The sequence below is a fragment of the Thunnus albacares genome, chromosome 12 (assembly GCF_914725855.1).
Source record: "Thunnus albacares chromosome 12, fThuAlb1.1, whole genome shotgun sequence".
Taxonomy (NCBI): Eukaryota; Metazoa; Chordata; class Actinopteri; order Scombriformes; family Scombridae; genus Thunnus; species Thunnus albacares.
In genome coordinates this window covers 23,049,967-23,073,616 of record NC_058117.1, presented here as the reverse complement: position 1 = coordinate 23,073,616, position 23,650 = coordinate 23,049,967, and the positions used below count along the sequence as shown (strand labels likewise).

At 39.9% G+C, this 23,650-nt stretch overlaps 1 protein-coding gene across 5 annotated transcripts in view; it reads left to right on the top strand.

Moving 5' to 3' along the window:
• Positions 1-23,650, top strand: part of ankrd12 (ankyrin repeat domain 12) — a 42,462-nt gene that overhangs the window by 5,177 nt on the left and 13,635 nt on the right. For 2 of the 5 annotated variants that reach the window (XM_044367388.1, XM_044367384.1), the window contains exons 1-4: positions 15,143-15,155; positions 17,352-17,355; positions 18,071-18,184; positions 21,768-21,918. In XM_044367388.1, the coding sequence (XP_044223323.1) occupies positions 18,125-18,184; positions 21,768-21,918 (211 nt within the window). In that variant the 5' untranslated portion in view covers positions 15,143-15,155; positions 17,352-17,355; positions 18,071-18,124. Of the gene's footprint in view, positions 1-2,204; positions 2,283-15,142; positions 15,156-17,351; positions 17,356-18,070; positions 18,185-21,767; positions 21,919-23,650 lie in introns of those variants that run through there. The other 3 variants (XM_044367387.1, XM_044367383.1, XM_044367385.1) reach the window with 2 other exon arrangements.

The following is a 23,650-nucleotide window of genomic DNA, read 5'->3' as shown; positions in this document are numbered from 1 at the left end:
CATGGGTTATGTCAAACCCTGCTATGCAACTCTCTGACAAAAGTAGTATTTATAACATATCTTTTGTATTGAAATGTGTCACATGATGTCACTTAGTGTATAAATAGTTAAAAACATAGTCAAGTCAGTTTTATTTATATAGCATCAAATCACAACAGAAGTTATCTCATGGCACTTCTCACATAGAGCAGGTCTAGACCGTAGAAAGTACTTGGTGACAGCAGCAAGGGAAAACTCCCCTTTTAACAGGAAGAAACCTTGAGCAGAATCGGCCTAGGACCATCTGTCTCGACCGATTGATAGTGCTTAGCTATGTCCCACACAAAACATTGAAACCATGACCAGGTAATAAGCAAGACTAGCCACCGTCTGTCTTTATAGACGCCATTTTTCCCTCCCCAAACATCCAACAGGTACGACCCTCTGGGCAACTTCTCTGGTAGTTTTCATGACCTCGATAGCTTTGTCGTTTTGTATATTGTAGTGGTGTTTCGGGTAATTGTATAAATTTGTCGTGTTACTATGCCGTGTTGTAATTCTGGCAAAACATTGCTTTCATTCATGTCAGTTCACTTATGGCTGCCATCAAATCTCCTGGCACACCACATGTAAAGGGTGAATTCACTTCACTACAGCATCCAATGGCCATATACACCTGTACAATCTGAAGAAATCCAATACATCATGTCTGCCATGAATTCCACTTTTACGAACATATAAATATTCAGTTTTTGTTCAGTTAGAAGGGCGATCATTGCCCCTCATGTATGTAAAAAAACACCTTTCAATATAATGCAATCCAGGACACCAGGTGTAACAAATACATTGGCCAGCGAGTGTGTTGATTGACTTCAACTGACTGACTTTCAGAAGTCAGTTGGCAAGTATTTTGAATCCCACAACAGATAATGATTCTTTATGCCTCCGCACTGGCGACAGCTGTGGCTGGACACATTAAGTTTTTGAGTTGTCTGTATGTACATCCGTTCGTCCATCTGCCTGTCCCGGTCTTAAGGGAATTTCCTCAAATATGGCACAAACGTTCATTTGGACTCAAGGATGAACTATTTTAAATTTTTGTGGTCAAAGGTCAAGGTCATTGCGATCTCATGTCCGTCCCATTCTTCTGAATGCGATATCTTAGCAGTGCCTGGAGGGAATTTCAGTACATCTGGCACAAATGTCCACTTGGACTGAAGGATAAACTGATTAGAATTTGATGGTCAAAGGTCAAGGTCACTGTGACCTCACAAAACATGTTTTTGACCATAACTCAAGAATTCATACGCTACAGCATAGACAGCATGTTTCTAACTGAAAAATATTTAATGGAATCATACATGTCAATATAGTGACAACTTCCATTTTGCCAAAAAATACACTTAATACCTTTTTATTAAATTCCTTCACTGTGTGAAGGATATTACGTGTCTGGACAGACACGGATGTAAACTGCAACTTGACTGGTTGGCAGAGGTGTACAACTGTGAGTTGGCATTTCTAGTTTTTTTTTGTAAGACTGTTTTTCTTCAGAGCTGGTATTGGATAGGTTAATTTCCTCTTCCTCATCACCATCAGCTTTTCCTTGAGTGACTCATTTTGATCTTGTTTTTGTTGCTCCTCTGCAGCTTTTTCTTTCACTGTGCCTGTCTTTTTGTCAAACGTTGGATTTGTTTAAATCTCTTCCCAACATTGTCTGTGCACAGTTTTACGCATGGTGTAAAACTGTCTTGTCATTTATTGGTGCAGCTTGGCGATTAATTAGGAGCATTTGGTTTGCAGGAAGGATTTCCCCACCAATGCATATGCAATATAATTGTTGTCATGTATGAATCAGATTGAATAGATGTACGTATCGAAATTTCGTTTTTAGTAGGATTAATTTTGCAGCCTCGTTGCATATCTTGTATGATATCAAGTACTCCAAATGTCACCTAATGTCTGTAGGTGAAGTAGAAAATCTTCTCTAATGCCAAATGGAGAGCCAGCCTCAAGGAAGTAAGAGAGACGAAGGGCGTTTGTTTTTCTTCATGAACAATTTAGTTATTTAGCTGATAGTCAGACTAAGTCATTTTAAAGCTTTTACTTGAGCTCTTGTAACTAATAATTAGGATATTGACATTAATGGCATTTTCTCTGGTAATATGATTATTGTTGCAGCCCTTCTCTGGTGTTGGTCTGAACATGTTTTGCATCAGGTGTTTTCGGACCAAACAGTTCTGGGGACTCCCTGAGAGGAACTTCCCGCTCGGGAGCTTCCCTGAGAACCACATACCTACAAGGTACTTTTTATCTTTTTGCATTTGCACCAACAATAGGAATGCTGAAGTGATGTAGCCTGTACACGGCTCTCACCTCTGATGTCACATATAAACATAGGTGGCCGAGCTGGAATGGCGGTGGCTAGCAGTGCTAACAGTACTAATGGGGGTTACTCACCAGGGCGACATGGGAGGGAACCAGGGGCTGGGTGCCATGCTTCCGCCTCCGTGGGTCGGAACAGGGTTATGAGTGGAAATGCTCGCCAGCGCATGCCCAGCCCGGGTAGTGTACAGTGTGGAGTTGCGACAATTAGCTAACCAGTGGGATATGAATAAACTATTAGCCGCTGAAGTGGAATGTGGGGGCCCTGCTTGTGAAGTGGAGGCCAAGGAACCGTCTACCATTTATTGCCTCACCTGGGGAGGAAAGGCGAACGTTCCCTCCGACCCAGCCAGGTTGGGCGTCTCTCATTGCTATCAGTGCTAATTCCACAAAACGTGAGTGTGTAATGTTAGTGCTGGGAAAACTCTCTTGGAGGCCATTTAATAGTTACGCCCTTTTATTGAAGTAAAAAGGTTGCTGGTGCTTTCTCTGGCCGAAGGCAGCGGCGCGAACAGGCCAGGCGCCCCCGGGATGGCTCGCACTGGCGATGGAGTTACCGTTACTGTTAACAGCTGTTGTTTACACAGTTAACGCTTTACATAGGTTTTTAAAAATGGCGGTTGCCGTTGCTGCATTGGCATTGTGTTTGACCAATCAATGTACACTTATGTCTGGACCAATCACCATATGCTTACGTCACTGAAGGTTCCTCTTGTGCTGGGAGAATACCTACTCTGAGGAAGGAGCTAAAGAAGTCCCTCAAAATCGAGCTTTAAGAACTACAATCGTTTCCAGTTCATGCGGCACAGGCACAATAAAATGGGGAGGGGTCATCCAATTGTTCATAGGATTATGAAAAAGTTCCTCTGGTCCAAAAACGCCTATTACACCATGTGGTAAATTTTGTTGTTATTTTCAACATCTACCTTGGCAACAAACAGTGTTGTGATGCCCAAATGCACTGAGTGGCAGGTCTGATTGATCAAAAATCTGATTTTCCTTTCATTCTTGCCAGCTCATGAAAATCAAATGAGGGTAGGGTTTAGATATTGCTGTTACAAATTCACACAATCCATGTGCAGTCCAGCCACTATTGTGTAAAACCAGTTGCCGATGCATGTAAAGAAATACAGCCAAAAGAGATTTAAAATGGACAGGTAGACTTGAAGTATCAACCACTTAGTCATTTACAACTTGATCTCCACTGAAATTACAGAAATTATGCAAAATCGTTTTTGAACTTTTGAAACATTTGCTTGCTTTGTAAACACTGGCACAGGCAAGATCTATGTACAGTTAAACTGGGAACCCATAACATGGTTACTGCAGCCTTTCCAGACAGACTATAAGCCTCTTAGTTAGAGAATAGGGTATCGACCAAGGTGCTGTAAAGCAGGAACAATTATGTAAGGACATACAGTATTCCCAGCAGTGTGCTGCTGTAGGAGTTGTGTATTTTTCATTGTGAAGGATTTGTTTTTGTTGTTTTCAGGGCAGTGAATGGATAAGAAGTAACATGCATTTCCTATATTTTTGATTTTTATTTATCTGTTTTGGTATCAAACTTATTATCAGTTTTATCATTCTGTTGATAGACTGGTCAGATTTTTGTGTATCATGCGTTTCTCGAAGGTACATTAACTACAACTGGGCATTTCTGCAATGCTGGAAATTAAGAAGATTTTAGATGGCTGGGTAGGAAAGTGACCTTCACAAAGTGGTGCAGATGGTGGGGTTCAAATAATTATTGGAAAGGAAAAGAAAATTTATAATTGTTTGGCTAATCACTTTTAATATTCTGGTAATTCTGATTCTGCCTGAGTTAGAAATTGGTCATGACATAAGTCAAGTTAAGGTTTGTTTTGGTAGACTAAAATTACCTCAGCTCACTGAATGACTCTTTTTCATGCAGACCATTAGAGTAGTCAGTATGACAAGGGCTCTGTTGATAACAGCACTACCGCAATACCACGGTCATGTGATTCCTACCGTGAGGTTACACTCATTACCGTCATCAACGCATTTTTTTTTTTTTTTTAAATGCCAAACACAACCAGATGGAGATACTTTGGAAAATCTGCGTTGCCTAGGCTTGCTCTGGGCATCAGGCCCCGCGAGAATGACCACCCAGGGGAACGCTGAAAGCGGTGCCTAAAGAAGCGCGGTGCCTAAAGAAGCGCAAGTGCGGCAAGCCAGCTGGCATCCAAGCTTGACAATGAATTAGACTACCTAAGACTGCTTCTGACCTCCTGGTGAGAAATGACAAACTGCTGTGCCCTCATCTTCGCCGAGACGTGACTGCATGAGAGTATCTCTGACTCCGCTATCCAGCTAGCCGGGCTAACTGTGGCCTCTGTGTTTATATTAACAAAGACTGGTGTACGAACACGGCGATCATCTCTGCACACCGCTCAGCAGTAGCAGTTGGTTCTAGCAGTCAAATATAGACCTTTTTATCTATTTAAATTATTAAAATTGTTTTTGTTCTGTGAGGTCCTTTTTTATTTATTTATTTATTTATTTTATAAAGCAAAGTATTTTCAGTCTTCTTTTCAACATTATCTATGCTTTCTCACTGCAGTAAGAAAAAATCCATACTGTCACAGCCCTATGACTCGTAAAGACGGTGCCCTTTGTGCTCGAGACCTTTGTTGTGGGAGGCGTAGTCTAGCTGGCTGTGATATTTTTGGACTCGTATTTAGTATTCTAGGTCTAAACTTCGTGTCATCTTGCAGCATTTCACCAGCAACGTAGGCCTATTATGAATTCTGGCTGTATTGAAGTTACAAAAGCATTGTCTCTTTTTCTCTAACACAATAGTATGAATTCAGTTCCTCTTTTTCTGTTTTGAGTGATCACACCAATGCTGTATCTTCAGGGAAAACCCCCAAAACGGTCACACAGTTTTTGTTTTACTCTCCTTCCCCTCAGCAAAGTGAAGACCAGTGCTTTTTTTAAGTTTCTCAAATTATTGTCAGTGGTCATTGAAGCCCGTTTGCTTCATGATGGAGGTTTTTGTGTTTAAATCCTTCTAACATGATCATGTAGAAGGTAGAATGACATTTGAAAAGGTTTTAATAAATGGAAAAAATCCCAAACACATGGAGAGATCCAGAAATAATCTATTTCCTCTTATTCCAAGCAGATATATATTCTGCTCTGTAACACTTTCTCTTCAAGTTGTAGACCACATTTATTGCTTCGCAGTTCAAACAAGGCTGTGAAAGTGCTGGTGCCGTCTATGATATGAAATGCCTCTAACCAGGCCCGAGCCTATCTGCAGTTGGCTCCATCGGCTGAGTATCTGCGTCTTCGAGAGGCCCAGCAAGTGTGCGTTTGTGTGTGTGTGTATATATCTGTGTGTGGAGAGGGTGGAGCCTCCTGATTACACAACATGTGCTAGCCTTTGCCAGCAGCTGAATGTGTGCAGAGCGTTGTTTTTGTTTGGTACGTTGAGTGCGGTATCTCGGTGTGCAACGGCTGCAGCTCACACTGATGTTGCCTTGATAATCCGCCATGTGCTTTTAAAGACTGACAATTTGAAAGCCCCTGACCTCCTACAGTAGTCTGAATACAGCATGACGATGCAGAAGCAAGCAAAGGAGGAGGAAGGAGAAACTGGGTTGTAATATTACAGCATTTTAGGTTTTTTTTTTTTATTATTAATGAGCTCCTTTTTTAAAGTTTCCTTTTATGAATGAGCAGTGAAAGAGATACAAGTTTGTGTTGATAGTTCAGGAAAGAAAAAGACAATTTGACAATGGGTGTATGGTTTGCGTTCTTCATTTCTGGGCTGCTTTCACTTTACTAATGCCAAAGAAAGCGGTCATATCCTGTTTACTCTGGCTCTTTCAATGACCATGCTTTCTGAGAGCTGAGGACCTTCCTGCTGCAAAATAGGTTAATGAGTATTCTTTTCACATGACTATTTCCCTGTATGTCTTTTTGATTGGATTTGTTGCATCTCCGTCTCGTACGTGTTTTTACACTGACCTTGAACATACTTTGTTTTTGGGAAATGTGGTCAGATTTGGTCAATCATTGACGGTACTATGGTTTACTTTTCATACTGCTCTATTGCTGTGCATGTCTGTGCTTGTTTCTGTTGCCACTGGTTTAAACCTAAGCTATAAATACATAGATACATCTTTGAATAATTCATTTCAAAAGCAATTGGTCATATTGTCAAGATGTTGACGTGTAGTTTACTCTAAGGAAATGACTGCTTATATGACAGATATACTTGGAGTTGGTTGCGTATCGACTCACTGTCTTACTAGGTATTTAACCATAATTTAGAACTACAGAGTAAAAGATGCACGACAAGCTAAACTGAAACATTAGTTGTTCTGTTGCTCAGTAAATTACTGTAAATACATATTGAAATAAAACACTTTACTATAAACTAAGAATGAGACAAGAATTTTAATGTGTTTACTTTCATAAACTACTTCAGTCACATCTTATGTTCACATTTTCACAACTTGATGACAACAACTTGATATTTAAGGAGTTAAAATGACTCATCGTTAGAGCTGCAATGATAAGTCGATTAATCAATTAATTGCCAAAGATTAAGTTAATCACCAAATATTTTGATAATGAATTAATCGCTTTGAATCATTTTTAAGAAGGAAATTGATAAATTCTCTGGTTCCAGCTTCTTGAATGTGAATATTTTTGTGCTTCTTTAGTCCTCTATGACTACACTGAATATTGTTGGGTTGTGAACTGTTGGTTGGGACAGAACTAGACATATGAGGACGTCACCTTGGGCTGTCGGAAACAGGGATTGACATTCTTCAACATTTTCTGAAGTTTTATAAACAGATTCATTGAGAAAATAATCAACAGATGAATCAATAATGACATTAATGGTTAGTTGCAGCCCCACTCAGTATCCTGGATGTTGTTGACAGATCTCACCTAGCTCTATATTCGTAAACAGTAGTTTTTGTTGTCATTTCAGTACAAGAAGTAGGAGTTGAAAAAGATGGCAACACTTAAGCCTGATATTTGTATGATATTAATATTAACATAATAGTGAAACATCATTTAGCATCATTGAGTATGGTTTTGTGCATCAGCTAGTATAGTTGCTGCCTAGCGTGGGAGTAATTGTCTCACAGCTGGTCTTAAATTTTCCCATTTACAGAGAAGAGCATCTCTGTTTGTGGCCAGCTTTCCCCCCCACCCCTGACAAAAAGGTTTTGAAAAACGGCTACATCTAGAGTCAGAGTGAACTTTTAGTGAGATCTGAGTTAGCTCCTTTAGTGGCTATATTTACTCAACAATTCAATATGTCTTGTGCTTGCAGCTGCTTTACGGTAAAGGCCCTCCAGTGCTGCCAATAGTTACCACGCTAACATTCATTTTTAAACTAATAATGGGTTAAAATTGTTTTTTGCTCATATATTTAAACCAGGAACATAATGGGACGCTGGGATATATGTTTTTTGCCAAGATAAAGTAGGAGCTTATTTTTATGGTGTTTACGTTGTCTGCTCAAATTCCCGATAGAACTAAAGTTCCCAGAAATCCAGTTTGCCTCTTTGACACAGAAGTTCATGTGTTTGACAGTCGCTGGGATCAGATTTTTTTTTTTTTTTTTTTTTTTTTTTTTTAGCCTTTTTAAAATGAAATACTTGAGAATCTGAATCAATATAGAAACATTAATATAAATATGCTGGTTCTGATGCAGTGCTGACTACAGAAATGAATCGACTCTGAAAGGCTTGTATGGATGGAAATGGTTGCTGTGAATGAATTGTAGCCTCTGGACATGTGTAGTTTGTTCTCATTTGCTGTGCATTATGAGTGAATGTCAAACAAACAAAGACAAATTTAGGAGCGTAACCAACCGTCAGATAATTAATCTGCAACAATTTTCAGATTTGATTATTTTCTTGTCTTTTTATTAAAAAAAGATGATTGATTGTAGATTATTCAATAAGGAAAATGATCATTAGTCGCAGCCCCGTACTTCACTGAATTGTCTGAGCTATGTAGCAACAAAAAAAAAAAGCAGTTTTTCTAGTTTAAAATAAATAAATAAAAAGCCTGGATGGTATTGCGTATTTACCAGCATAAAATGGGATTTCCTTTGTTAGGAAAAGTTCAACCAGCGTGTTGTTGACTTTAGTTCAGATAGTGGTTCACCTGCTGAATGTGCTCTGTAGTCTGTGACCTGTTTATCTGCACCATCTGAAAAGCCCAGCGGTGGAATACACTGAAATGAAACTGCTACCAATTTTCTTGTTGTATGACTGTTGATCAAAGAGTTTGTTTGCTCAGTCGTCTGCGTATCTCTCTCTCTCTCTCTCTCCCCCGGCCTGAAGACGGAGATGCTGCGTCAACCATTACGCAGTGGCCTCGCCGAGGCTTACTCTGGCAACTGCAAAGCCGTGGTTTTGGCACAGCACGAGCAGCCATGTGTCGCGCTTGTGATCGGATCGACATCTCATCAAGCTTAATAGGATGTGACAGGTGTAGATGAAGTCATGTCTTGAATGTCATAATGAAAACTGACACAACATTTCCCTCCTGGTTTATTTTTTCAGATAATAGTTACTCATATGGAACCCGGTAGATGGGAATTACTTGTGGTTGTGACACCTTGTTAGGTAGAGGTTAGTTTAGAGTCATGTAGGTGGCTTCTGAGCCTTTAAATGCTGCCCACAACCTTTTCTCTGGAAGGAAAAAAGGGGTCGCTATTTCTAAGTAGGGAAATCACTATTATTTACCAAGTAAACTGTTACAACTGCCTTGTCATCTTTTGACAAGGCAGTGTATATGTAATCAGTGTTTTTAGTTCATTAACATTGTATATTAATGTTGCTCATGTGAGCTCATGAGTTTGAAAGTGCCCTATCTTGATGAGATCAAACTTTTTGAATATTTGAATACCTTCCATTGATGCTTTTTCACAAGATAGTATGAAAAGAGCAGCATGGCAGTCATTTATGGCATTTTACTAAGTCAGAATCACGTTTTCAATCTTCATCTTGACTTTGGAAACTAAAGTTTCCGTGAAAGGTGAACGGCTACAGTTCCCTAGTGTTTGTGTCGATCATGTGAGCTTGGCGCTGTGGTTGAAATAAGAACAAGACCCACGCCTAGGTCCTAACCTTTGCTCTAATCCCCCCCCTTCCCCCCCTCCCTCCTTTTTAACCCATAATCGGCAGTAAAGGCTTCATTGTTCTTGTTCGCTGCTTGGGTATCTGATCATTAACCTACATTCAGAGCGGTGGCGGTAGGCTTCTTAAGGCTCTCAGACTCTGCCGGACCAGTTTAATGGGCGTGTTTCAGTGAGTCCTGGGCTGAGCTTTTTTCTCCTGCCAGTAAAGTTAACCCTATTTACGCCTCTTACGTATAAACATTAGGGCTACTTTATGAGGCTTTTGATTTGTGTGTGAGCCATGCCCGGAGCCTCTCCCTTGTAAATTTAGGGCTATTCCTGTTTTTATGGACGCTTTTAAGTGATGGATAAGGCTCTGAAACAGTTTAGCACTCAATCTTACATAAGAATGCACATTTAGGACACATAAAGTACACATAAAATATGTCTGGGTCTTACAACAGCTTAGTGCTTGGATTATTATGAATTAAGCCAGAAAATTTGGTGTCCTGGCAGTATTTTTTTTTTAACCAAATTATTGTTATCATAATTTGTTCTCATTTAAATTAAAAGACTATGCTTGATGGACAGTTGACTGGTGTCCGTTCATACATCCCATGTGGGAGACTAGAGCCCTCCGCTGCTTCCCAGGAAACACGGCCGGCTCATTTATGCAACCAAACAACCACTGGAACGAAGGCCAGACGCTCTGGTTGGAAGAGGCGTGTTTCGTCTGTCTGGGGTTAGGTTAGTGAGAGGTGAACAGACGCTTAGAGGCATCCAGTGTCACTTGATGTTTGTTTGTCCGTGTCGAAATATGCCCCCAGTTCAGACGACCCAGTGACGAGAGGAGGAGAGCTGCATTTGGTTTTGTGCTTGAAATTTCAAAAGTACGTGCTTCATACGATATAATACCATTGTAGGCAACAAGCATGGCTTACATATCGCTACAGCTATTATTGCTACTAACAAATATTTTTATCATCAATTAATTTAAAAAATATTTTTATTAAATGAAATATTGACTCCATAAAATGTTTGTACATTATTATTATTATTTCTACATATTATTAAGCATTCAATTTATAATAATGTGACATATATACACAGTAAACTAAATTAACTGTATTTCTACATGATTAATACATTGAATGGTTTATTATATTAAAAAATTGAATTTATTAATTTTCAATAATTTTAACAATAATTTTTCAATGCGGACATGTTGAATAATCGGACTTTCTTTTTGTTTCTCAATGGGATAATAATTGGACTAGACAGTTCTAGGACACGGAGCAGATTTGACTTACATAGTGTGAGGTATTTAAATGTTGCAGGCATATGAGTCGGTCCGTACAACATAAATATGTACGCTGGTAGCCTGTGTGTGTGTGTTTGTGTGATCACGCTAAAGATGGCTGGATCTTTGCTGGGTATTGTTGCCTCTTCATGCCCCTCTCCTGTAGTCTCAGTAATCAGGCCGTTGCGCCTGGCTTTGTCCTGCTACTCATTAGGGAGTCGGAGGAGGAGAAGGAGGAGATGAAGGCTGGGAGTGGATGCGCAGCTGAGAGAGACCTCCCCCATCATTTAGCCTGACGCCATACAGGACCATAACCACGTGACCGGCTGTTTACTGTCGCAGCGAGCGTAGTGTGTCTCCTTGAGAGCATTACAGAATTTGCCTGCCTCCTATTGGAGGAAAAAAACTGCCTCTAGCTCACAGTAGATTTCATTTATTTCTTGAGAATAATTCAGTTGGTTAACATTTTGGACTGTGATATATTCAGGGCTTGTTTTTCAGTAGGTTCCTTTGTGTGTGCAAGCGTAAGCGCAGCCACATGGGAGAGCAGAGGGGGGAAAATCACATGTATTTTCCACATGGTGTGTGAGAGAGCGCACAGCAGGCAGTACTCTGGAAGCTGTAGTGAAGTAATGTTGCTGCTGCTGTTGATGCTGCTGCTGGTGGTGGTAGTGGTGGCGTACTCTGCGTGTCAGGCTCGGTGCTATTCTTAGCCTTCTTCCCTCCCTGTCCCATCCTGCAGTCAGTGGATCAGGTTACCGTACTGTGTGTGCTCTTCATCCATCCCAGATACGCTACAACGTGCACACACTCCTCAAACCCCTTCACCTCCAAAAAAACCCGCTACACTCACGCAAGGCCACGCACTGAATCAGCCGCTCTGCTGTCAGGGCCAACATGCTCCAGCACTACAGGGAAATGGTTGTTATTGTTAGTCAGGAACCAGTGGAGTTAAAGTGCAGGAACACTAGGTTATAAATAAATAGAGACATCTGCTTCTCAGAAGGACAAGCAGTGCAGCCAGCACACTTAACGTAGTGCAGTCAGTGCATGTGGATATTTAGAAATAAAAAAATAAAAAATTGAGACCCATATTTTTTATAGTGGTTGTCACGTCCTGGTTTAAAGAGGATAATTCAGAAATTGTGATAAAATCAAATGATCATTTTCTTAACATTTTCAAGTCACATAATCTGAGAAGTAAGTTGACCTCCAGCCCTGATAGTCAGCACGTTTCGGTCATCCACTAAAACTGTTACAGCAGTGTGACAAGCAGCAGCCTAGCACGTTATATCAGCTATCCGGACAGAAGACTGGTATATTTTAGAGCTGATATGACAAGCTGATTGACAGAAAACTAGAGTGTTAATCGACCAGTCATCTCAATTTTCAAGTAAGCTGCAGATTCTCTAATGTGAGGATTTGCTGCTTTTTTTGTGTCATTGTATTCATTGTAAACTGAATATCTTTTTGGTTTAGGGCTGGTGTTGGGATAAAACTAGTATTTTTAAGATTCCTCGGGGTTAGGGAATTTAAAGTGTCAATTTTTTTTTACCATTTGCTGACATTTTGTAGACAAAATGATCAGTCGATTTAACTGATAAAATTATCTGTAGAAAAATAGATAATGAAAATGTATAATTTGTGGCAGTCCTGGTATTTTGTTTTTCTCTTCAGTGTTGCTTTCTTGGCTGCTGAATTATTTACCATATTGCTGATGTTGAGACAGAGGGAACCAGCCATCCTGTGTGTTTCTGGTGTCACATCTCTCTCTCTCTCTCTCTCTCTCTCTCTCTACTACAGTACATCTCTCAGCCTTTTTTCACAGCCGTGATTCTGCAGTTTGATAGTTTATTTCATTGGAATTAAGTGGGGTTAGGTAATTGTTGCTATCACTCAGACTTTTCACCGTACGAGATTTAATGCCAAACTAATCTAGGCTTTAGTCTCTGTGAACTGTAGTAGTCATCAAGGCAGGGTTTGATCTAGACTTGAAACAGCCCAAGGTTAATGGCAGAGCTTGCAGGGGCTTATGCAGCCCTGAGCTGCTCATGAAACGCAGTGAATGCGAATGCCAAACTGGCGAGTACCCAAATACCTCTGTAATTATAGTCACACCCTCCTCGCCTCGTCTCTGGGCCAGATTGGAGTCCTGTCAGCGTTTGTTTTCTGGTCTGGTCCCGGGCTGTCCATACCACTTTAATACCCCCGATACACAAGCCTCTTTACACCAACGTGTTCACTGTAGGCTGCTCAATTCTCCCTTTCAGCTGCCTGAATGACAATGCTGCTGCATACTGGCTACTGCTGACTAATGATGGACCTCTCACTGGTCTCGGTTGAACAGCAGGGCTGTGTGTTGGAAAAACGATACCTGTCAACACTGTGCTATTACTCAGGATCAGCAGAGGTTGTAAAGGTATCCGAAGAAACAAAATGTTGGATTCCTTTTTCGGGAGGCTGGTCGTCTTATTCGTGGTGATTTAGTGCTGAAAACAAGTATGACTGGATTCTGTCTGGAAAGGCAAATGGCATCTTCAAATGTGCCCTGATTTCTAATAAGATTAAATAATTTAATAGTCTTGATTCATATATTTTTAATCACAAAAAAATCTGATTAATCATGATTAATTGCTAATTTTGTAACACATTAAAATAACACGAAATAGGCTATATTAGGGCTATTATTTTCATTATTGTTAACTTGCTGATTTCTTTGTTAATCAATCAATAGTTTCATCTATAATTTGAGCAGAAAATTGTGAAAAGATTTCCTAATGTCCAAGATGATGTCCAATTGCTTGTTTTGTCCAACCAATAGTCCAAAGACCCAAAGAGTTTGTAATGTTATAAAACAGAGAGAAGCAGTGAGTGTTTAGTGTGTTGTGTTGGCTTAATAAAAGACTTTTTAACAGTGTATCTATTATCCAAGTAGCTGCTAATTAATTCTCTGTTGATCAACTGATTGTTTCAACTGTTAAAACAGCACTGTATTCAAAATCTATACATTACAAAGATCACAAGGAGTCCCATATTTTAAGGAAAACCAGGTTTAATTGGCAATTGATGGTACTGTACAATAAATTTAAAAATATCAACCAAACAACAGGTTGCAGCAAAAGCGATTTCCTGCTCTTTTCTTATTGTGCCGCAGAACAGTCGACCTGTTAATACCTCTGTCTTGAGCGCTTTAGCTACTTAAACTAGTAAAACCTGTGGCTTTTACATAAATCCTCAATAAGCACATAATTGTCAAATATGAAGATGATGTGTATGAAATCCCAGAACGTGCCTTGATGTCTGGATTACTGCTGTTAATTGAAGACTTGCAGTCTGTGTTGGTCAATTAAGCTGCACTGTTGGTATGTTTTTGATTTTTAACCCATAGGAGTGAATTGATTTGTCATGGACTGAAATGTAGTACGTCTCCTTTGACTACAGTGTTAAATTGTGTGTTTTCTTTTTTACACAGGCTTGTTGGCACTCAGGCAATAAGCTCCATTTTTACTCCTCTTACTGTAACACTAATTTTGTTCCATTGAACCGTATGGCAGAGATTTAGATGAAAAGAGCAACCGTTTTAAATAGTCTTTTACCCATTTCGAAGGCATTTTTTACGCATTAGGTGTTCTGTTTTCGGGTTGTCCGTCCCATTCTCGTGAACACGATACTTTAGGAACACCTTGAGTGAATTTCTTCAAATTTGGCACCAACGTCCACTTGGACTCAAGGATGAACTGATTAGATTTTGGTGGTCAAAGGTCAAAGTCACTGTGACCTCACGTCCATCCCAATCTTGTGAACGTGATATCTCAGGAACGCCTTGAGGGAATTTCATTACATCTGGCATAGGCTTGGGCGGTATCTATTTTTTCATACCTTCCTGACATTTCACCGGGGTATACGGTATATGACGGTATTCATGTAATCCCTGCAACCACCTGACCCGTTATGTGAGCCAATCCGCACCGCCTGACCCGCAAAAATATGCGTCAGTCAACCACCCGAACCCAACCCGACCCGCAAACCGCCATCTGTGCAGAAAATATGCTATGAATATGAGCACTTAGGTGGAAGTACAAGGCAAAAATCAAGGGATAAAAACAATTAACACTGTCTCTTATCGTTCAACCGATACCACAGCGGAGAAACGGCTGAATAAATGCCAGGAACAAACTTACTGAAGGCCAGCAGATGAATATCAGCTCGAACGAGGAAAAGTCTTGCGAGTTTCATTCACCACAAACATAGCAAGACACGAATATCTCATATTTTGGCTAAAATTTTTAGCGAAGTTATAAACTTTGATTCACTTCCTGCGGAGTCAGTGAGCAGAAATGTGGACAGCGCCACTCTGCCTTTGCAACCCACATTGTAGTTGGAGGTACATGCTGCCTTCAAGTGCTCCATGTAAACTCCAGGTGTACTCAGAGTCTGACCGTTTTGAAAATCATACCTTTGGGATTTCTAAATATCCTGGTATACCGTAATACCGTGATACTGCCCAAACCTAATCTGTCACAAATGTCCACTTGGACTCAAGGACGAACTGATTTTAGAATTTGGTGGTCAGACGTCACTGTGACCTCACAGAACACCTTTTTTGGCCATAACTCAATAATTCATATGCTGATTATGACAAACTTGTCTAATGGGATAAAATGAAGGAGTGAAGACAGTTTAGATCCAAAAGGTCAAAGGTCAACTTCACTGCCCACCTTGAAACTGTGGTGATTGTTATAGATCTTCTGTGCTGCGGAGTTGAAGGTGTGTGTGTGTGTGTGTGTGTGTGTGTGTGTGTGAGAAGCATCAGCGTTTTAGAATTTGTAGCTTCTTTGCAGCGACATCCTTATCTGAAGCATCATCTACTGTCTTCACTACAACTTTGTGTTCTATCAGAATCAGCATTATTGGCCAAACATGTGAACACATACAAGGAAAATACACTTAATGTCTCTTATTAAATTCCTTCAAAGTCTTCACTACAAATATTATGTGAGTCTGTGAAGCGGCATTTCTAGTTTATATCTGAAGTTGGTTAGATTTGCCAAACCACTTGCTAAACATGCATGTATTGCACATAAGGTAATGCGGTGTGGAGCCTAATCTTGCAAGATTATTGCTTTACAGTCCCTGCCGTAGCCACAAAGACTTTAATGACAGGATGATTGCCTACGCAGATATAAACAGTACGTGTAGATGTACTTTTTGGATGCATGTCAAGGTGAAATGGATTTTGAGGTTGACATGTTTTTAAGAAGTATATCATTTTCAAGCAAAAAAAAAACCAAACAAACATTTAATTGTTCCAGCTTCTTAAATGTGGGGAATTTTCTGCTTTTAAAGCATAAATGATTATTTGAGGAAGTAATGAGCAGAATCTAATGAAATAATCATTAGTTCCTGCTCTACTAATAATGGACCTTTCACCAGTATTGGTTTAGCAGCAAAGCTTGTCATCAGAGGATTGTGGTTGCCCTTGTCCTGTCAGTTTTGACCTCTTACATATATACTGTCCCACAGGGAAAACAAAAAAAAATGTACATTCATTTTGAAATTGTGATTGTGACAAAATCTCATGATGTACCATGTAACAATTCCTTTTTTGCCAAAAGAAATAAACAATAGACCCAAGGACTGCAACAAACAATTATTTTACTGTTTGTTAATTTGCCAGTTTTTACTTAATCTATTAGTTTTTCAGGCTAATAAATGTCAGAAAATTATGAAAAATGCACATCACAAGTCCAAGGTTACATCATCAAATTGCTTTGTTTTGTCCGGTCAGGAGGCTACAACCCAAAGATATTTAATTTACTATCATAAAAGTCCAAGAAAATGCTAAAGATTCACATTCAAGAAACTGGAACCAGTTCAAATGACAAGCTAGGGACTCTCTAGGTTACTCACTGATTACGTATTAATTACTGATTAATAGAAATGACTAATCATTTCAGCACTAATCATTTCATGATTCATTTGGATACTTACTTTGGAGTTGTTTTCATGATATAATGTTGATTGCAGGCTTTTAAAACATTTAGTGATATAATCTCTCACAACATGCGTGTGGACGACTGTGATATGATACAGTCACACTCTTCATTGATTCAGCAAAAGTCGGTCAGAACTCGCCAACTAGTGTGAAACACTTTCTCACATCTTGACGTCCAAAACAACACCTGTCATTGACACATCTTGTCAGTCTAATTATTTCATCAAAACATCACATGTTGCCCGATAGAGGAAGCTGCTGATTGGAAGAAATCCCCCTCAATTGATGGGAAAATTTGTGCCACAGATAGTTAACCCCCCGGTAGAAGTCCAGTTTGCTGTGTGAATAAACATAATACTGATAAAACAGTCATGCGAGATATTTCCTTGTTAGATTAAATTCTTACCATATGAATTTTATAGAGAAGTTGTAATCGGCTGCGTATTGAGTTACGGGACTGCGCCAATAATCAGTGGATCTCAGATTTCTTAGTATAGAGAAAACTAGGAGGGCTTTCATAAAGCCAAGAGATGCTATGTGTGCTATATCTGTAAAGTGTGTAAAAAGAAGCAAAGAAAGGTCAGTGAAAGCAAACGAGAAGAGGATCTTGTGACTGAAAAACAGCAAACTTCATGTGACAAGATATCTGACACATGCCATGTAGGCTCCGTGCGCATGTTCAGCCGAGTGTTATAACTTTCACCCATCACTGCAGGCACCCAGACTGCCCACATTGACTCCGCTGGGTGTGTTACTACACTGTCGAAAACCACATCAGAGAAAAGCTCGGTTATACTGATGAGTAGGTCATGGTGACAACATGTAAGGGGGACGTTTTCCTCTCAGAAACTTAAAGAGTCCCTAAAGCTGTGATTCATGCTGCCTCGTGTAGTTGTTTCCTGCCTACTTTTTTTTTTTTTTTTTTTTTTTAAGGTCACCCTCAAGAAGTGGAATGGAAATTTCAATAAAAATCCCTGATTAGTGATCCACTCACAGCCTACATCCTGAAACACAGCTGAGTTACACTTTGTAACACAACTGTTTCATATGCTGACACTTCACTCCTCTCTGGGCTTACGTGACTTTTCTCCGCTTAGCTCTAGTTTCCTCTGTGATACAGAGGTTTGCTAATAGCCTAGCCTGTGTGAATTGTCATTTAATCGTTCTTGCCGATGCTACACACACACACACACACAGCCTGTTTAGACAAAGTCAGAAAAGAAAAAAAAAACCCTCTGGACCATGATGTGGCAGAGTTGAAATCGTTCTCATTGCTGCTGCTTTCTGTCTCCAGGTGCATGATGAACCTACTGTGCTGTAGCTGTCACAGCTAGTCAGGTGCCGCACCATGGCCAAACCTGGGAGCGACAGAGATGGAGCCATGGTGGATAAGCAGGCGGGGAAGAAGGTACGTAAGCGCAGACTCGGTTATTGTTTCTGAAGGTGACGTTTCAGCAAGAAGTGCAGAAAAAAAATCAGATCCCACGTCGAGGTTCAAAGTTCATTCTTGCTCTTGTTTGTAGTTTTTAATGTGGGTTTTTTTTAAACAAAAGCTCAGCCATTCATTGTAAAACTGATATGCAGAAGTGAATGCAATAAAAACACATTCAGGCAAAAACAATCAATCTGCCTTTTTTTTTTTTTTTTACCACAAAGTTTTCAAAAGTTGAGAGGTCTTCTTTTTAAATTTGGAAACAGCAGTTGACTAAATTAACTGTCTGTTGTGGGGCTTTCAATCCTATCGTGCCGTAGAATTGCAGATGTTTAAATTTCCATTTTTTTCTGAGCACTTAAAGAGAGGACCTTTCAACCAAATTGGCATAAAAGTTGAGGTTCAGACTTCTTTTCTTGATCTTGGAAACAAACACAGTCTCATCACATGTGACAGGTATTTGAGCGTTTCATTCGTTATTACTTCTGCTATGACAGGAAGTAAATATTGCTTGCGAGATGTCGAACACAATAGTCGTAAATTTAGCAGCTCTGCTCTGTCACTGTATGCACAAAGCACATTGACTATTTGTCAAGATGCTTAGTGCTCAGTTTGAACTTCCCTTTTGTGCTGAATTATGTGTGAGCGTTTGCATTTGCTCTCTCTGCACGTTGTTGCACCTGACCACCTCTTGTTCTATCACAGTGACAAACGTTTGCATAAGTCTCTCCTTAATCTAAGAACTGCACGGTGAAAACGCTCATCTCCGAGTCAGTGAAACGTTTTGTAGATTATAGTTTCAGTTACAGTACAACCATCTGGGTGCTTGCAGTGCACGTCTTACTTCCTAGTAACGCTACTGGTTTCTTTGCCTGTGTGCATTAAAAGGTATATCACTCTTATGTTGATATCAATGCTGCAGCATCAAGCTAACATGATTTCTATCACATGTGATTCAGCAGTAATGTAACAATATAAATCTAGCAGGGAATCAACTTGAGATCCACCTTTCTCAATTCTTTTTTTTTTTTTCAAACTGTCACACCACTTAATCATATTCTTTCCATAAATGAGATGGCCAGCGTATGTCTGCTTTTGATTTTAAAGGCAGAAGTCACTCATATCTTTACTCGTCTCGACTTTCAACACCGGCAGACACTTCAGCTTTGCACAGCTGGCATATTGCTTCACTGAGATCAAAGGAGCACCACACTGCAGACATTTTCCTCCTGCCAGAAATGTATTTTACTGCACCAAAGCGCAGCTCACTAAAGCAATGGTATTGAAAAAAGCCTTTTTCTGCAGATCAGAGTGCAAGTGCTCGGTTACTGGAATTAGCAGACGTTGTGGTAATCCAGATATTATTGGTTTACTGTTTAGGCCTGTTGCAGCAGGCGATATCACTGATGGCATACGATGCACTGGAGTAATTTCCTCCTCACCGTCCTGAACATAATTTTTTTTTTAGCGTTTTCTGATATCCGACTGGATATAACAGAAGGGACTGTGAAACAAATAGCAGCTGCAAGTGGGAGGGATCATGTGCAACGTCTTCTCATTTGTGAAGTGGGAGTTGTTGTGATTCAGCTTGATTGTGGCCCAGGCTTTGCTCACCAGAAGAAATGGCAACTAACTCCAGAGTTGCAGTACTTGTGTTTAGCATTAGCAGGGCTTTCCACAAGGATACGGAGTAGGCAGCCAGCCAGCCAGCCGGCCGGGGAGGTCTGAGGGCGTTTACCCCATTCTGATGCCTCTATTCTATCATATACACTGATCTTTGCATATTTTGATGAGTTTGCCTACCTGATTGTAAACATGTAGTGAATTATTGTAAAGAATTAGGCTTCTTGGCCCACACAGTCTGTAAATGGCTATTAATATTTAAAACCACGCCTTTCCTGACTGATGAGAACTTTTGCAATTAAAAAATCATTAGACCTTATTTATTGTTTTTAATTTATTTAATGACACCTTCACTGTAAGGTTTATGTAAACATGCCACAATGATAGTTAATGTGATCATATATATAATACTGCAGGAAGTTCCATTACATACTTTATTTTTAAAACATGATTTGGGGCATCTGACATTAAAAGGTCAGTGCCAAAAAATACAATAAGCGTTTGAAAGTGTAAAGTTCCAGTGTAAGGCTGAGCTTATATTTTCCTCATATGACACAGGCCTGTTACTTTGACAACATTTCCTGTTTTAAGTGTGTGTTTGCAGTGCGTCTTAGAGATGACTCTGTTGTAAAAAAAAACACATTGTAAATAAATAAAGATGATTCATTCATTTGTTCATGTATTAAGCCCATAAACTGTCTGTGTGGTTTTCATGGGAAATGCCACGCTGTCAGTGGACTGTTTAATACTTACTGTGCAATCATCAAGTCGTTGCCACCTGTGTTTCCTGAAGTAGCCCGTCTAATGAGGATGTCCCCTGTCTGTGCAATCAGTGCAGTTCTTCATGTATTTTGTCATCAATTATTTTGCACATATTTTGTCAAACACACACACACACATACATTCGCACAGAGCATGTGGAGGCTGACACACTCTATCATCATGCTCGCATTGTTTTGAAGCAGAGGTTAGTGGTCGTAAATGTACACACATAGTGAATCACAACTTGTTAATCTAAACTATTTTATTAGGATCAAAAATTAATATAATAAAGTAGCCAGCTGGACTTAGATGAGGTCAGCAGCCGGAGCTCATGGAAAGCTTTGGCATTAAGCCTCCTCCTCTTTATAGACAGGATTGTATTCAGGTAACGGTGGTGACGTATAAAGTCTTGACTGAAGTATCGAGGTACATTTTTAGATCTGCAGAGTCTACTTTAGGCTTGGCAATTTTTGTTTTATGTGTTTTTTAAACGCTCAGGATGTTGCTAGCTTTGTGTTGTCTTAATCGTGTTTATCTCAACATAAAATATGAAAAACTGAGAGTAAAGGAAAGCTCGTCTGCCTCAACGCTTTCAGTTGTAACTGTAAAGAAGCCATTAATAAATCTGTCGACATTTAACAGTGTTCTCTGAGTGCAACATGTGCTAAATTCTCACACTGCAACAAGCATAACACCATTTAAATAGACTTCTTTCTCTTCTGTTTTTTCTTCTTTTCTTTTTTTTTTTTTATCTTTGTGTGAAAAATATAGTCACTCCTGATCTTTTACTCTTCACTTGTCAAAGACTTCACCTTGGGAATAAGATATTTGTGAGTAATGCTGGCAAACCTGCTGCTTCCAAAAACCCAAACGATATGTTGCAGAGATACAGCACAGCCTGTAATGTAATCATCTGTACTTTATGTTAGAGTCATGTTTTAGCAAGCCGAGGTCTCACTTGAAATACAACCCGCATGCTAAGCTCAACCCTTTTGTTGTCGAGCTGGTTAACAGAGCTTTTCAAATGAGGCCGCCTTGTTTTTTTTTCACTGTCACGACCGTATTGTTTACATATACAGACGCACGCTTACAAAGCTCATAAATATGGCCACACCCTGCTGTGTTTGGCATTCCCAATTTCTTAAATGTTTTATTTTCTCTTCCTCTCTGACAGAGCAAAGATAAGTTGTCCCCTTTCACCAAAACTCCGAAGTTGGACCGGAGTGAATTGCTGGGAAAGGAAGGGAAAGTCAAGTCTTCCATGAAGCGCAAGCTCTCCTTCACTACCAGTCCGCCCCGGACAGAGGAGCGAGACTCAGACACTGGTAAGGACTGTTGCTGCTCCTCCCTGCTCCTCCTCCAGCAGCCATGCTGCTGGCATGCTGCCATGTCCTCACACCGCCCCCTGGTGGCTCGTTGTACAGTTTCTCCTGGGACTGTCTATAGGTCAAACGGTCTTGACTCGAGTGGCATCAGAATCAAAATCTGAACATGTTGATAAAGTTGTGGACTGTTGTGTTTAATAGCAACATATCAGCCAGGATGTTTTTTATGAGACTCAAGAAAAAGAGTAAATGGTGATGTGTAGATAAGGAAACATCATTCTACATTTTTCTGTTTTGGTTGTTTAGATTTAAATGAAGATAAAAATTTGGGCTCCGAACACTTTTTTTTTTTTTTTTTTTAAACGTAGGCTGCCCGCTAGTTCCTGATGCGTGGTCTTGTATTAAGTTAAAGGATAAAGCTTTTTAGCAATATTCTCTATTTTTCTTGTTTGATCTGACAGTTCATTATTGTTAGCAGATCCCATGAAAAGACCAAAACCAACTATGAATCGATGCTACTAAAAAGTGTGTAGCCAAAGCCTGATGTAGCTTATTACTCTGTGTCATAGACCTTCATGTTTGTAAAAAAAAAAAAACAACAAAAACCTCTTTACAAAAACACATTTGGTTGCCATACCGGTATACCAGATGACATTTTCCGTCATTATGATACTATAATGTGGTTTATTTCGGGTCTGTCCCACATACTCTGTCCTGCTGCTTTAAATACTCATGAGAGCGTTTTGTAATAATCCACCGCGGAAAACAGCCTCCAACAAATGAACAATTTACTCCTGTTTGAGTAACGTCTGCTAAGAACCACAGGGCCCAGCTGTTACTAGGAAGTTACTGAGCCCTTTTTTTTTTTTTTTTTTTTTTTTTCCGTCAAAGTGAAACAATATGAGCCACCTGTTTACGTCTTGAGTATGAGCTGATCTGAGTGCCACAGGGCAGGAAGTCTGAGAATACTGAGACAAGGACGAATGCCTGGCTTTGGTCTTTTTATGGAATTTGTTGAGATTAAAAACAACACGGAAAAACACCAGCCTGCAGTTATAAAATGTGTTATGATAACCGCTGTATTTGAGATTATACAAACTTCTTTGATTAGTCTGTCTCAATGAAGAAGGAGGACAAATCATGGTCTGTCTCGAACCTTTCTGACATCCTGCAGACTTCTCAGTAACCTTCATTATGTTGAAGATGAAAGTGTCCAGCTTCTTGTTGGAGACATTGTGAACTAAAGTCTTGATGTTACCTCACAGACTTTTCTTTTTTGCTACCATGAATTTAGTTCACTGTATGTTTACATCAAGATTTGAGAGGTAAAAATAGGTTAGTGTATCATCCAGCCATAATTGCAGTAAATGAAGTACTGTAATGCTTTTTACAGACTGCTTGAGGTCCCCGCAGATTCGCCTTCATCTCCCCTGTAGATCACATCTCGACGTAATGATTTTTTTATTGTGTGGTCCTGCGTCATCCTAACAGACAAGAACCCTCAATTTAAAATTCCCCGAGCATAATCTGTGTCGCACAGGTTATAAAACTAAACTAGCACGGAGGGCAGCTTTGCCTTTTTCCGACGGCCGAGCGCCTCTCCGTGCCGAGCGGCCGCAGGAAGAAGGGGAAGCAATGACTCCGCTGACCACCTCGGATCGGATCTTCTCATGTCTCCTGTGTTGCCATGACTCATAATCTGTGCGTGGAGTGCGAGTCTGCCTTTGTGCCT